The 13,730-nt window shown below is 52.2% G+C and overlaps 1 protein-coding gene across 12 annotated transcripts in view; it reads left to right on the top strand.

Annotated features, from left to right (window-relative positions):
* The window catches only part of LOC6585480 (serine/arginine repetitive matrix protein 2), a 48,025-nt gene that overhangs the window by 14,454 nt on the left and 19,841 nt on the right, over positions 1-13,730 (top strand). For 5 of the 12 annotated variants that reach the window (XM_044008842.1, XM_044008849.1, XM_044008853.1 and 2 more), the window contains exons 4-8: positions 215-2,383; positions 2,564-2,932; positions 3,735-10,700; positions 10,765-11,250; positions 11,324-11,502. In XM_044008842.1, the coding sequence (XP_043864777.1) occupies positions 215-2,383; positions 2,564-2,932; positions 3,735-10,700; positions 10,765-11,250; positions 11,324-11,502 (10,169 nt within the window). The remainder of the gene's footprint in view (positions 1-214; positions 2,384-2,563; positions 2,933-3,734; positions 10,701-10,764; positions 11,251-11,323; positions 11,503-13,730) is intronic. The other 7 variants (XM_044008869.1, XM_044008870.1, XM_044008846.1 and 4 more) reach the window with 6 other exon arrangements.

Below are 13,730 nucleotides of genomic sequence, written 5' to 3'. Positions count from 1 at the left end.
TTCAAGATATATACATATATGTGTGTAGCTGGGTACAGGGTGTCTGCTAGTCGGTCACCCACGACTTCTAACGTCAATGTGTTTAACTCTGTGTGTAACTCCTACTCTGTTTGTTTGTATGTCTCTGTGCCGTGATCAACCAAAAAACCTAACTCAAACCACCAACTCGAACTCGAACTCGAACTCGAACCACCACGATCCACTCATGCGATAGGTGTTGAGAAGCTGAATGGTGGCGGCATTGCCGAGTTCAAGGGTCGCAACGAGCAGCGCTCGAGCGCCTCACATCAGGGCGACGATAAGAACTACGTGAAGCAGGCGGCGGAGAGCTCCAATACCCATCTGCAGGAGAAGGTTGTCTTTGGCGATGAGAGCAACGGTGGGCGTACCGAAATGAAAATGAGCTCCACCTCGTCCTCATCGACCTCCAAGTTCGTGTCCTCCTCGACGGTTGAGTACGGCGATGATGATGTCGCTCAGCCGCGCTATCTGCTGGACAACCAGAGCACAAATCGCCAGCAGCATGAGCTGAGGGAGCAGCGAGAACAGCGTGAGGTGCGTGAGCAGCGTGAGTTGCGTGAGCAGCGTGAAATACGTGAGCAGCGCGATCGTGAGGAGCAGCGTGTGCAGGAGGAACGATTCCAGGAGCATCGACTGCAACAGCAGCAGGAGCAGAGAGAGCAGAGGGAGCAGAGGGAGGAGCGCTTCTCCGAGAGCCGTGAGCAATTGAAGAGCACACGCAACGTGGAGACACAGCAGCATTACGAGGAGAACAAGCGCTATGTGGATATGGATAAGGCATCGCCGGAATATCAACGGCATGTGCAGCACCTGATGTCACAGCCAGGTGAGATCATCTCCAATACGGTTGAGTATCCCAAGCCCAATGTCAAAATGATCACCACGGTCAAGCGTCTGCCCGACGGCACAATTGTCAAGAACAAGCGCTACGAAACTGAGCAGGTAACTCCCACGGCGGACTCTGTCCGCCAGAGCCAGGCCCAGACCCAGACACAGACGCAGACTCAGAATAACCAGCGACGCGTGCAGGAGACACGCGACGTGGTGGACAACGCTGAGCCGTTGGTGCGTCGTCCCTCCGAGACGGCCGAGGAGCTCGTCAAGCAGGAGAGCTACTCGACTGTGAAGAAATCAAGTCGTCGCTACTCCACTGAGACCACATCGGAAACCGTGCAGGAGTACGATGATCGAGCACCGCAACCGTCCGGCCGTCCGGATGTCCCTCCATCCCCAAGGGCAACGAATCCCATACAGGAGTTCCCCAACCACCGTCCCAACACGCCGAATCGCCCAAGCGACTTCTCGACACACGGCTTCCCGTCGGTGCGTACCAACAAGCCCACGCAGGAGTTTGCCGGCCAGCGACCCACCACCGAGGAGTACGTGGTGGTGAAGTCGGAGAAGAGTCGCAACGTCAAGCAGAGCAGCAGCACCACCTCGCAGCGCACCGTCGAAACGGAATTCGAGCCCAGCTGGGAGCAGCCACAGAGTCCGCGACGTCCGACGCACGTCGAGGATTTTAGCACACATGGCTTCCCCTCGGTGCGCACAGATCAGCCGGACGCCGAGCTGCCCTCCAGCGCGAGTCGCCGACCGGAGCGCATCATTGAAACGCAGGTGGAGCGCGAGCGTCGTCCACAGCAGGTGAACGCCAGTCCAAGGCGGCCGCAGGACAGTCCGACCAAGTCGCCGACTCGCAAGCCCAACGCTGCCACACGCACACCACCCAGCCGGAGCACCACTGAGACCACAACCACCACCAACACAGTGACGCGCCGTCAGTTGCAGAAGGAGCGCGAAGTGGATGCAGCGCATCGTGCGTTTGCTGCCTCCCTGCGCAGCAGCTCGCCAGCCGACAGTGTTGGCTCCACGGGCTCCCATCACCATCCACGCCGTGACAGCGGCCAGACGCCGGAGCCACATCCGCAGCGTCAGGCGCCGCGCTGGAGCATCTCGTCGAGCAGCACCAATCGACGGTCTGGACGCGAGGGCAGCCACGACAGCCATGCGCCCTCCGAGTCGAGTCGCATCAGCTCCACCACGGTCACACGACATGTGGGCGTGCCCAAGACCATTGCCAAGACAACCGTTAGCAAGCAGCAGCAGCAGCAGCAGCAGCAAACTGTTGTCAAGACACGCAGCGTGCAGGGGTCGAATGAGACAATTGATCTAACGCCGCAGCGTTTGCCCAAATCGCCAACAGCGAAATCAACAACAACAACAACGACCACGACAACAACAACGATTGGCAATAAGCCAGCTGGAGCAACACCAGCAACTCCAACAAAGCCAGCAACACCAACAACTCCAACAACTCCAACAGCAACTTCAGTTCCAGCTAGCGAGCCGTCTCCTGTGACAGGTACGAATTAGACCAACAAAACAAGAAAAAAACAAAAAAAAAAAAAAAAAAAAAAAAAATATATATATAAACACACACATACAACCAATACAATACAACACACACACACACACACACATACATACAAACATAATATCTATTCTTTTCGGAAATATCTATGTATATGAATGTATCCTTCAGATAACCAATCACAGTATACGTATGCTACTACTAAGCCAGCCGATATATTCTCTTTGCCACCTACCAATCCTACAACACCTACTATTAACAACAACAACAACAACAACAACGAAACTACAACTACAACAACACTAACAACCAAGAACAAGAAACCCTCAACCTCAACCTCAACCTCAAACGACGAATTGTTAACAAAAACCAAGCTGAGCTCAAATGAGGCAACAACAACAACAACAACAACGAGCGCCGTACACGAACCGCCCTGTGTCCGTCGCAATTACTACAAACTGGGCCCAGCCGATGCGACAAGCGAAGTACCGGCTCAGGTGGCCGACATAGCCAAGGCGGTAACAAGTACTGAAACCGTTGGTAAGGCCTAAAAACAAAAAACAAAAAAGTCCCACAAAATACAACAACAACAACACACAAAACAAGAAACAACAACAAAACGTGCAACTTTTTCTTCTGCTCCACAAACAACAATTTTAATATAAACCTACCTTAACTACACATGATAAATACATATATATATATACTATCTATATACTATATATATTTTTTTTGGATCTTTGCTAATAAAAATTATTTAAAACAATATAAAAATATACACAAAAAATAAACAAAAACTGCGAATGTGCTATGTTCTATGTTCTGGAAATACACCCACATACACCCACACACACACACACACCTACATACACACACACGTACAAGTATTTTTGGGTGGGTTAGCCAAACTAACGGTAATACTAAAACATGTAGACACCTCCTATTATTGTCTTACGGAAAAGTCCCGTACCCCGTGCCTATTAACTCCCTAAAAGAACTATATACGCCTGTTACGCCTGCCTGCCTGCCTGACCTAACACGCCTGCTCGCCTGCCTCAATTGCCAAGCTAATACCGTAGAGCTATTAACCTACTACCACCCACTCCAAGCAATGTGGAATAGCCGATGAGTTGATTTCCGCCGTAGCCGTAGCTCTTGCTGTAGTCGTCACTAACAACCTCTGTCTCTCTAATAACGTAGCAAGTTGAGCACAATATCACACCACGCACTCGAACGCAACTGGTCCTTGAGCGTGGCACGATTTAGCTTGTATGCCTATATGACTCCAAAAAGAAAAAAGAAAATAGAAAACCAAACAACCACAAACCCCCCCAATCCCCAGCAGCAGCCATGCCCAGCAAGCGAAGTCCCTATGCACCCAGACCCAGCATCCCGGATGACGACCATGACGATGATGATGTGCCAACTGTAGCCAGGCGTAGCTCCAAATCGCCAAGCATCGAACGACGTCCATTGCAGCGAGAATCCACATTTGAGACAGATGTAGAGCGTGCTTATTCGCCGGAGCGCATTACGCGTATCGATGACCAAATTGTTATCGACGAGAGCAGCTTGGAGGTCAGGCAGCGTCCATTAAAGGGTGGCGATAAGCCCAGAGAGATACCGGCCGCATTTCCGTCGAGGCCCAAAGAATCGCCTCGGCAGAGTCCCGAGAAGCAGTTGCCCTCGAATGTGAAGCAAGCGCCACGCGCTCTTAGCCCCGAGAAGCAACCGGCTGCTCGGCCACGTTCGGTTAGTCCCGAAAAGCAGCTGCCTAGAGAATCGCAGGCTCAGAGCTCTGGAACTCAACTGCCAGGCTCAGTTCCATCAAAGCCGAAAGAATCACCATCGAGGCCAGCGTCTCGTCCAAGTAGCCCCGAAAAGCAAATGCCAGGTAGTGCTCCTGCTGCTAAACCTAAGGACTTGCCACGTCCCGATAATCAATTGCCCTCAACGGTGGTTAGGGATTCGCGTCCTGACAATCAGTTACCCGAAACTCTGAACAGGGAACTTCCTCGTCAGAGTCCGAAAGAAACGCCTCGTTCGGGTAGCCCCGAAAAGCAATTGCCCAGCTCGCCGAAGCCTAAAGGCAATGAGCCCGCTGATAAGCCACGTCAGTCTCCTGATAGACAAGTGCCTGGCTCAGCTCCACTCAAGCCCAGTGGAAAGCCGACCCCCGACGACAAGCAGCAGCCCACTCAGTTCCCAGAGGATGAGTTCTTCAAAAGCACTGTGACCCAACGAGTAACCAATATAACGAACAATTTTAATGACGAATTTATAACAAACGAACGCCAGCATCAGCCGCGTAAGCCGGAGGAAATCCCCGATAAGAAACTGCCCCAGGACAAAGATATGATCGATAGACCTAGCTGTAAGCCAGCTTCATGGGAGTCACCCGAAAGGCCTGATGGTGGCTTCATATCTAAGAGTCCAGAGCCGGAGGAAGATCAGAAGCCCACCTATCGCAAGAAGGGTCTGACTCGTCGCGAGACCTTTGAAGATCGCTGTCGCAAGATCTTGGGCATGGAAGAGGATGGCGATACGCAGGGCAGCTTCGTGCCAAAGCCCGAGGGTGATGATGATGACACTGATGAGCAGAAAACTGAAACGGTAGTTAAGAAGACAGAGACTTTCGAGTTTAAAATCGAGGACTGTCCCGATGACGACGATGAGGACGATAAGCCTAAGCGCGTGACCCAAACGTATGTCATACGCACCCAGCCTGTCATCAAAGTCGATGAGCCATTGTCAGAGCCAGAGACGGTGCAGATCACTGAGACGACGGAAATCGAAACAGTGGTTAGCACAGAGAAAACGGTTGGCGAACGGAAGCCGAACCCTGTGGGTGTAGATGCACCACGCCCTGTCGGAGGCCGTAAGCCTAAAGATGAGGTAGAACCTATTGAGCAGCCAGATCAGAATAAGCCACAGCAAAGAAGCCCCAAAGATGATGCGGAGCTCGTTAATGTGGAAGAGGAGACAACTATGATAACAACGAATCGTACGTCTAAGTCGCCCAAAAGTCCGCTGCCCAAGGATGAGGTAGAGCCACGTCCCACATCTGGTAAATGGCCCAAGGATGAGGTAGAGACACGTCCCAAAAGTGGCAAACAGCCCAAGGATGAAAAACCACAACGTCCCTCGTGTACCAGACTCTCCAAGGACGAGACCGAGCTCATAAATGTAGACGAAGAGACAACAACAATCGTTACGAAGCAGTCAAGCAAGTCGCCAACATTTGCTCGTAAAGCGCCTCTGCCTAGCTCGGAAGACGAGGACGAGCCAATATCGAAGGCTGGTAAGCAGCCTAAGGATAAGACATCGCCACGTTCTACGCCTGGTAAATGGCCCAAGGATGATGCAGAGTACATAAATGTGGAAGAAGAAACAACTATCGTTACCACTCGCCAAGAGCCTTTGCCCGATACAGAGGACGAGGATGAGCCACGTCCAAAAGTCAGTGGAAAACCTAAGGATAAGCATCCCAAGGATGACGCTGAGTTTGTTGATGTTGAAGAAGAAACAACAACTGTCACAACGAAGCGGACATCAAAGACTCCCACTACCACGACTCGCACGCCCGCTCGCAAAGAGCCCATGCCTTATCCAGAGGATGATGACGAACCCAACCAGCCTAAGTCTAGGGAGCCAACGGGTAGACAGCCGACAGATGAATTCAAGCCACGTCCGACACCTAATTATTACTCCAAGGATGTTGAATTTATCAAAGTGAGCGATGACACGACCATAATCATGACAAAGCGTCCTGCCAAGTCACCATCGCCCACACGCAAGGAGTATTCGCCTTACCCAGATGACGAGCCTACAGCTAAGCAGCCCACAGCTGGTAAGCCGTTCAGGGACAACGATTCCCCACGTCGCCCAAAGGATGATAAAGAGCCTCGCACACAACCCAAGCAACCCAAGAATGATGCCGAGTACATTAGCGAGAAGACAACTGTGGTGATAACTAAACGCCCTTCCAAGTCGCCATCGCCCACACGCAAGGAGCCTTTGCCACAAACTGAGACGAAACACTTTGTGACCGAAAAGATAATCGATTGCAATGGCAAGACCGTGTTGGAGAAGGTCAGCAAGACTCAACGACCCACTGGACCCGCCTCGGGCCCCAAGACGAGGAAGCAACCCTGCGATAGCGAACCAGAGGAAGGTAAACCTAAGCAGCCGGACTCCAGAAAACCCTCGACTAGCAAGATCGAAACCGAGCGACGTAATTCACGCACCACTAAGACCAGCACTAGCACCACTAGCACCACCACCAACAAACAACCCGTGAAGGAAACCCAGCCCAAGACAGTCAAGAGTCCACGCAAGGAGTCGCTGCCTAGGCGTGAGCCTGCCAAGCGAGATAGCCTGGTGGAGGAGACACGCACGACAACCTCCACAGCAAGCACAACTATTCGCAAGGATAGGAAGCCCAGTGATGGCAATAACTCACTCAAGGATCGCTTGCGTTCGTCGCCTCGCAAACAGAAACCCCAAACGGACGACGTGGACGGAGAGTCCTCCTCGCCGGATACGAGCCCCACGCGTATTCCCAGCGAGCGTCGTCGCTCGAGCAACATTTCAGTGCACACTGAGATCATCATAGATCATACAGCGCCCAAGACGCCATCACCCAAAACCGAGCGCAAAGTGACGCCCAAGACTGCAGCAAGTCCACTGCGCAAGTTGCCGGTGACGGAGCGCAAGGAATCGGCGCCAGTGCCGCGCGTTACCCGTCGCGACAAGGACAAGGTGACCCGCTCCACCAGCGAGAATGTCATCAAGGTTGTGAATGGCAAACCCAAGCCAGCACAACCCGAGATGAGCAGCTTGAACCCGAACTCTGCTCAGAGACCTAACACGGATCGTAGTCGTCCCAGCAAATGCTTCACCACACGAACCATCAACCTCAGTGAGCAGCTGATCAATAGCGAGGAGATGGAGGATGTCATCATTGATATACAGCAGGCGAAGAGCTCCAGGGAGCCATCACCGGATCGCATTGTTCCGACACCGGTTCCAGCTGAAGTGGAGACGGGCACGCCGCGCTATCCCGACACTGTTCAAGAGCCGGACGATGAGCCGCGCAAGAAACCCATTGTCACGAATATACCCATCTTTAAGGAGGAAGCCAATGCCTATGTGGGCTGCCAGATATCCGAGTTGCGTAATCCGAATGGCATCGAGGCGGACATCCACGACAATCCCACCGTGGAGGCGCCACAGAGTCTGGATTATACCACTGTCAATCCAAGCAATGGTCAGCCTGGCATCGACGTGGACGAGTGCTTGTTGAGTGTGCACGAGAAGGTGACCAAGTTCACGCACACCGCCGAGCAGGTGAAGCAGCCGAAATCCTCGACACCCTTTAGCCGCCAGTTCGATGAGCATGCCAAGGTCTCGGCCAGCGATGAGTGCCTGCTGAGCATTGATGAGAAGGTGGATCGCTTTTTGAAGACAGCCGAGAATATAACCAAGCAGCCGCTGACCACGCCCACGCGCGAAATTGAACGTCCCAGCTTTGAGGACATCGACGAGGAGCTGCGCCAGGACGACTGCATACTGAGCGTTTCGCAGAAGGTGCACAAGTTCATTGACACCGCCGAGAAGCTGGCCCCAAGCGCACCACAAAAGTCACCACGACTGGTGGCCAACATCGAGCGCCACATCTCGCGCCAGAGCGAGCCGGAGCTGGATCAGGAATCGGAGCCGGAGCAGCCCTCCGATGCGGAACCAGATGAGCCATTGGAGTCGAATGACGAGCTATTGCCCATGTCGAAGCACCATACAACAGCCATTGAGCTGAAGCGCCAGCAGGACATACTCAACCGTCCCTCGGTCTTCAATCAGCGCAAGCCAACCACGCCCAACGGCAACAGCAAACCACGCGGCACAACCAGTCCAAGCACCACACTCATAACGGAGGAACGTAAATCGTATCGCCATCAGAATGTTCCAGCCTCGAGTCCGGGTGCACGTTCACCAACACGCAGCACCGCTGCACCACGCAAACCCTCATTGGAGCAACCACGCGGCAAGCCAAGCGAGCCAGAGCGTGGCAGCACCAGCACCACCAAGCGTAGGGAGCATATAACCCAGCAACAGTGGGTGATCAGTGACGTGGACGTGGATGTTGAGGAGGTGGGTCCCGCTCCACCTTCCCACAGCGTCAGCCCGCAGCCAACAGCGCCAGGCCGACGTCCAACCACCAGCAGCACCGCCAACATAACAAAGTCAACTCCACGCAGCTCCACTGCACCACGAAAGCCTTCGCTGGAGTCGCCGCAAAGCAAACCGAGCAGCGATTACCCTAAGGAGACGGAGACAGGCACACGCCGTGCCACCAGCACCACTAGCACCAGAACCACTACCAAGCGTGGTGAGCAGTGGTTGCAGGACGAGCTCGATGTGGATGTCGAGGAGTATGAGCCAGTCAGTCCCAAGGGCACAACTCCAAGCAGACGCACCGCCCCTAGCACTAGCACCACCAACGTAACGAAGTCAGCTCCACGCAGCTCAACTGCACCACGCAAGCCTTCATTGGAGTCGCCGCGTAGCAAACCGAGCAGCGATTACCCTAAGGAAACAGAGACAAGCACACGCCGTGCCACCAGCACCACTAGCACTAAAACCACAATCAAGCGTGCCGAGCAGTGGGTGCACAGTGATCTTGATGTGGATGTCGAGGAGTATGAACCCGTGAGTCCAAAGGGCACATCTCCAAGTAGACGCACCACCGCTGCCACCACAAAGACAACCACACGCGGTGCCTCTGCACCACGCAAGCCCTCGCTCGAGTCGCCACGCTCCAAGCAAAGCCCAACCACCGATTACACTGCAGAGACCGAGACAGATACACGTCGCACCACCAGCACCACCAAGCGTGGTGAAGAGTGGTTGCCAAGTGATGTGGATGAGCTGAACCACAGTCCCAGGCATAGCCACAGTGACAGTCCACGTCAAATGTCGCCACAACGACGCACCGCCACCACCACCAAGCCCGACAGCACCACCAATTCGAAATCCACCGTAGTTAAAGCGAGCACTGAGCACAGCACCACCAAGCATACAACAACAACCACCAATCGAACCCATAGTCCAACTAACCAAGCTCCCCTTGCCAGCTCCCCTGACACTGAACCACACGTTGAACCACTTTTAGACCGCAGCCGCCCCACCCATCAATCATCGCCCGGACGCACCGTCGCCTCACGTCGCAACATCTTTGAAAAGCATTCGCCCAGCCCCACCACCACCACCACCACCACCAGTGCTACCACTGAGCCGAGCGGACGTCGTCCCTCCTACATGGATCACACGAAGAGCTCCCTGGAGCACATTCGTCGCGATTCCCTGGAGATAAACAAGACGCATTATTCCCGTAAGTCCTCGGTGGATGATGAGACAATGCTGGAGCCACGCAACCCGAATGCGGCCGTTAAGTTCGATGTGCCGAAGCGCGGCTCACGGCCCGAGGCGGTGCGCACCACCAACACCGATGAGCTGGAGATTGAGGAGATCTTCGATCTGCAGACGCTGGAGCAGCTGCTGGAGACGGTGAGCAGCTATGAGCTGCGTCGACGCATTCGCGCCCAGATACGTCTGATTAAGAAGAACATGATCAATGCGAACAGCAGCACCACCATCACCACAACCACCATAACGACCAAGGGCAGGCAGTCCGAGCAGCTGCAGCCAAGAAGCCAGAGCTCGACGCCCAGCCGCAGTCCAATGCCAGTGCGACGCATGCCAGAGCTACCACGTGAACGTAGCCAGAGTCCGGAGGCGAAGGGCAGCACCACCACCAGCACCACAACCACTTGTCGTCGCACTGAGCAGCTGGACAGTGGCAAGCCACCGGTGAAGCCTCGGGATCGCAGCGCTAGCCCAGTGCAAACGCGTCGTCGCAGTCCAACGGGCAAGTCCTCGAGCACGACAACGACAACCACCACACGCACCACCAAGCAAGCCAAGGTCAATCCGAACGAGAAGCCAAGTCCCATTTGGGCAGATCGTAGCAAGGTATTGCGAGCTTCTGGCTCACATTCGCCCACCTCGCGCAAGGGTTCCAACACCAGCACCACTAGCAGCAGCAGCAGAGTGATGCGCAGCAGCAACATCACCAGCAGCAGCACCACCACCACTAGCAGCAGCAGCAGCAGCAAGCGACGCGAGGAGGACTCCATTACGTCCAGCTATGGCGTCGGCCCAACCGATGAGAATGGGCTGCCCCTCTTTGGCATTAGGGCGCTCAAGAAGAAGACGCAGCCGCCGGTGGAGCCATGTGAGACAAAGCAAGGTAAGTGATGGAGTGGCTCGGTGGTTGCATAACAAAGTCAAGCTAAGTCGCTCTTGTTCCGCAGAAGTCACAGGCTATGTCATCGAGGAGCAGTTCTATTCGGACGACAAGTCGCCGCCACGTCATGAACGCAAGGAGCTCATCTACTCGAGCAACCCGGATGAGTTGGTAACGCTGCAGCAGCAGCTGGACACCGCCCAGCCGGATGGACAGACGACGAAGCTGGAGCGCGAGGTGAAGCTCATCGATGTGCAGGGCATGCCCGCAGCCATTGAGCCGCCGTCGGGCAAGCGACGTGGCTCGATCAAGGAGCTGAGCGAACGGTTCATACACAAGGAATCGATGCTGGCCGACGAGGAGACGGAGGACAGCGAATCGAACGATGTCTGCAGCGTCATCGAGCTGGAGGCACCGCAGATGCGTCAGCACCAGACCAGCAGCACCACGCGCACCAGCTCCAGCACCCGCTCCTTCCTCAATACCAGCGGCGAGGAGCGAGCTGTGAGCAGCGTCGACGATGTCCTCGAGCGCATGCGCAATGCCGACAATGGTGAGTGCTCCAGCAGTTGGCTTGCCTAGTGGTCGACTGTCTGATCAACGTCTGTTTCTTCTTCTTCGCGCAGTGGTGGAGCCCGGCGACAGCGCCGAGGATCGCGAGGCACGTGCTCTGCTCAACAAATTCCTTGGCGCCAGCGTCATCATGCAGGGCGTCGAGTCCATGTTGCCGGCGGGTCAGCGACAGCAGCAGCTGTCGAGGGGCAACATCAGCAGCAACAGCAACAGCAGCAGCAGCAGCCAAGCGGTAAGTGATCAACCCTCTCAATGGGAGCAATGTCTAGACTACGCGATACCCTGTAATGAAACTTATCAAAGTTGCTTTGCTGCGTAGCCTCAAGGGTGAAGTTAAAGAGCTGCTCGTCTAGTCTCGTCTATGAAAATGTCTATATTATTTATATTCCTGACTACAAAATACCCTGTATACAAATTATTAAAAAATACACATAAGACATGTTTTGTATCGTAGCAACAAATTAGAATGAAATTTAGTTTCAACTATAAGGCATTCTATATTGCTTATGGTCATGAGTCATGACTACTAAATACCCTGTTAAACATGTGCTTACTATAAAACTGACTTTGTGCTTAGTTCTAATTGAAAATGAGGACAAGAAGCAAAGTGGTTGCTATTCTAGACTATTAAATATCTTGTATTGCTGATAGTCTAGACTAGAATATACCCTATACTAAAAACTAGCTTCAAGTAACTATGTACTGCTGTCTCAACTATTAAGTTCCCTGTACTACTCATGTAATTAACAACAAAATACCCTATGCAAAATGCCTTACAGAATATTGAATACCCTGTATTATGTACAGCCTTGACCAGAATACGCTTTTATAGAGTTGTTGAGCCTAACTCAGTTGATTAGCCTCTAATGGAAAGTTGAGTTGATCATTATTTCAAATGGCATTTCCAATAGGCAAATAATTTCCATATACCATCCAGAGTTCATTGTCCTCTCACTTATGCGACTGCCCAACATAATTTGCTAATTAATCACAGGGTATGCCCGAAGCTCAGTTGAGCCCTTTTTGATGGACAGCCACAAAAAGCAGAAAATAAAATCAAAAAAGAAATAAGAGAACAAAATAAACATCAAATGTGCAGGCCCATGGCCCATGGCCCACGGCCCACGACCCACGGCCCACGTGTGCGATCAGCCATTGTCTATGCGCGCTCGCTCTCGCTCTTCCTCCTGCTCCTCTTCGCTCATTCGCTCATTCGCCGTTAGCTTTTGCGCTCACCGCTATGCGCGCGCGCGCTCTCACGCTCTGTTGCCCTCTCTTTTTGCCGCGCTCTCTCTCTCTTTGGGTATGTGTGTGTGTGTGTGTGTGTGCTGCTGCCGCCGCTCTCTTTTAGTGCCGTGTGCCGCGTGCGTGATGTGATGCGCGCTTCTGGCCAGGAACGGGAATCAGCCGTCGCTTTGGCCATTGCCATCAACGCTGCCAGCGTCGCTGCCAACGTCGCCGTCAACAGCTGCCATCGTCATCGTCTGTTGGCCATTTCAGTACAAACTCAGAGGCGGCATCGATCACTTGTGCGACTTGTGTTCCCGATCATAAAAACAAAAACAAACCACGACGAGACGAGACGAGACCGAGACACACCGACGAGGCGTGAGGAGAGAGAGAGGCTAGAGAACTCACCAAATTCTCAAAGTGCAAACAAAATTTTTATAAAATCTAAAACTCAATGCAAGCAAATCAATTTACTAAATAAAAATAAATAAATAATACAAAAATAAAACAAGAGAAGCAGAGAAGCAACCAAAGAAGGCAACAAAAGACAAGTTTTTGTTGTTGTTGTTGTTGTTATTTATGAATCTTCTGCAACTAGCTCTTCCTCTTGCTCAGCAACTCGTTGTTGTTGTTCTTCTTGTGTGCAGTTGAGTTTTTTTTCCGTTTTATTTTTTTTTTCACAAACGTTGTTGTTGTTTTTATTACGACTACTATTATTATTACTATTGTCGTTGTTGTTGTAATGCGGTGAACGGTTGCAGTCGAAACGCGAGTGTTTAACCAACTTTGGTCAAAGCGGCTAAAAGAAGAAGAAGAAGCAGCAGCAGCAGCAACGGCAGCAGCAGCAGCAGCAGCAGCAGCAGCGGCGGCAGTGGCAGCGACAGCAAACAGCGCGTAAGTGTGAAAGGGTATGGGGCAAGAGAATGAAGCAGAACATGACGCGGGAACAGCGGGAGACAGAGGGAGATAGAGTATGTCTTGTCTTTAGCCTGGCTAAATTCATTGGAATTGGCAGCTGTTGAAGAAAATTAGAAAAAAGAATTAAAGAAAAATAGAACAAAAATTGAAAAAGATGAGAAAATCTAATTTGAAAATAGTACGAAGAAAAATTAAAAAAAAATAAATAAATAAAATAAATGAGAAAATCAAATTTGTAAAAATATTAAAAAAAAAAATCATAAATATTTATTGAAAAATAAAACATTTAAACGCAATTTAAGATTTAGGAAA

This window comes from Drosophila mojavensis, unplaced genomic scaffold (genome assembly GCF_018153725.1).
Source record: "Drosophila mojavensis isolate 15081-1352.22 unplaced genomic scaffold, ASM1815372v1 contig_136, whole genome shotgun sequence".
Taxonomy (NCBI): Eukaryota; Metazoa; Arthropoda; class Insecta; order Diptera; family Drosophilidae; genus Drosophila; species Drosophila mojavensis.
Note: the sequence above shows the minus strand (reverse complement) of the source record. Positions and strands in the feature narration are given on the sequence as shown.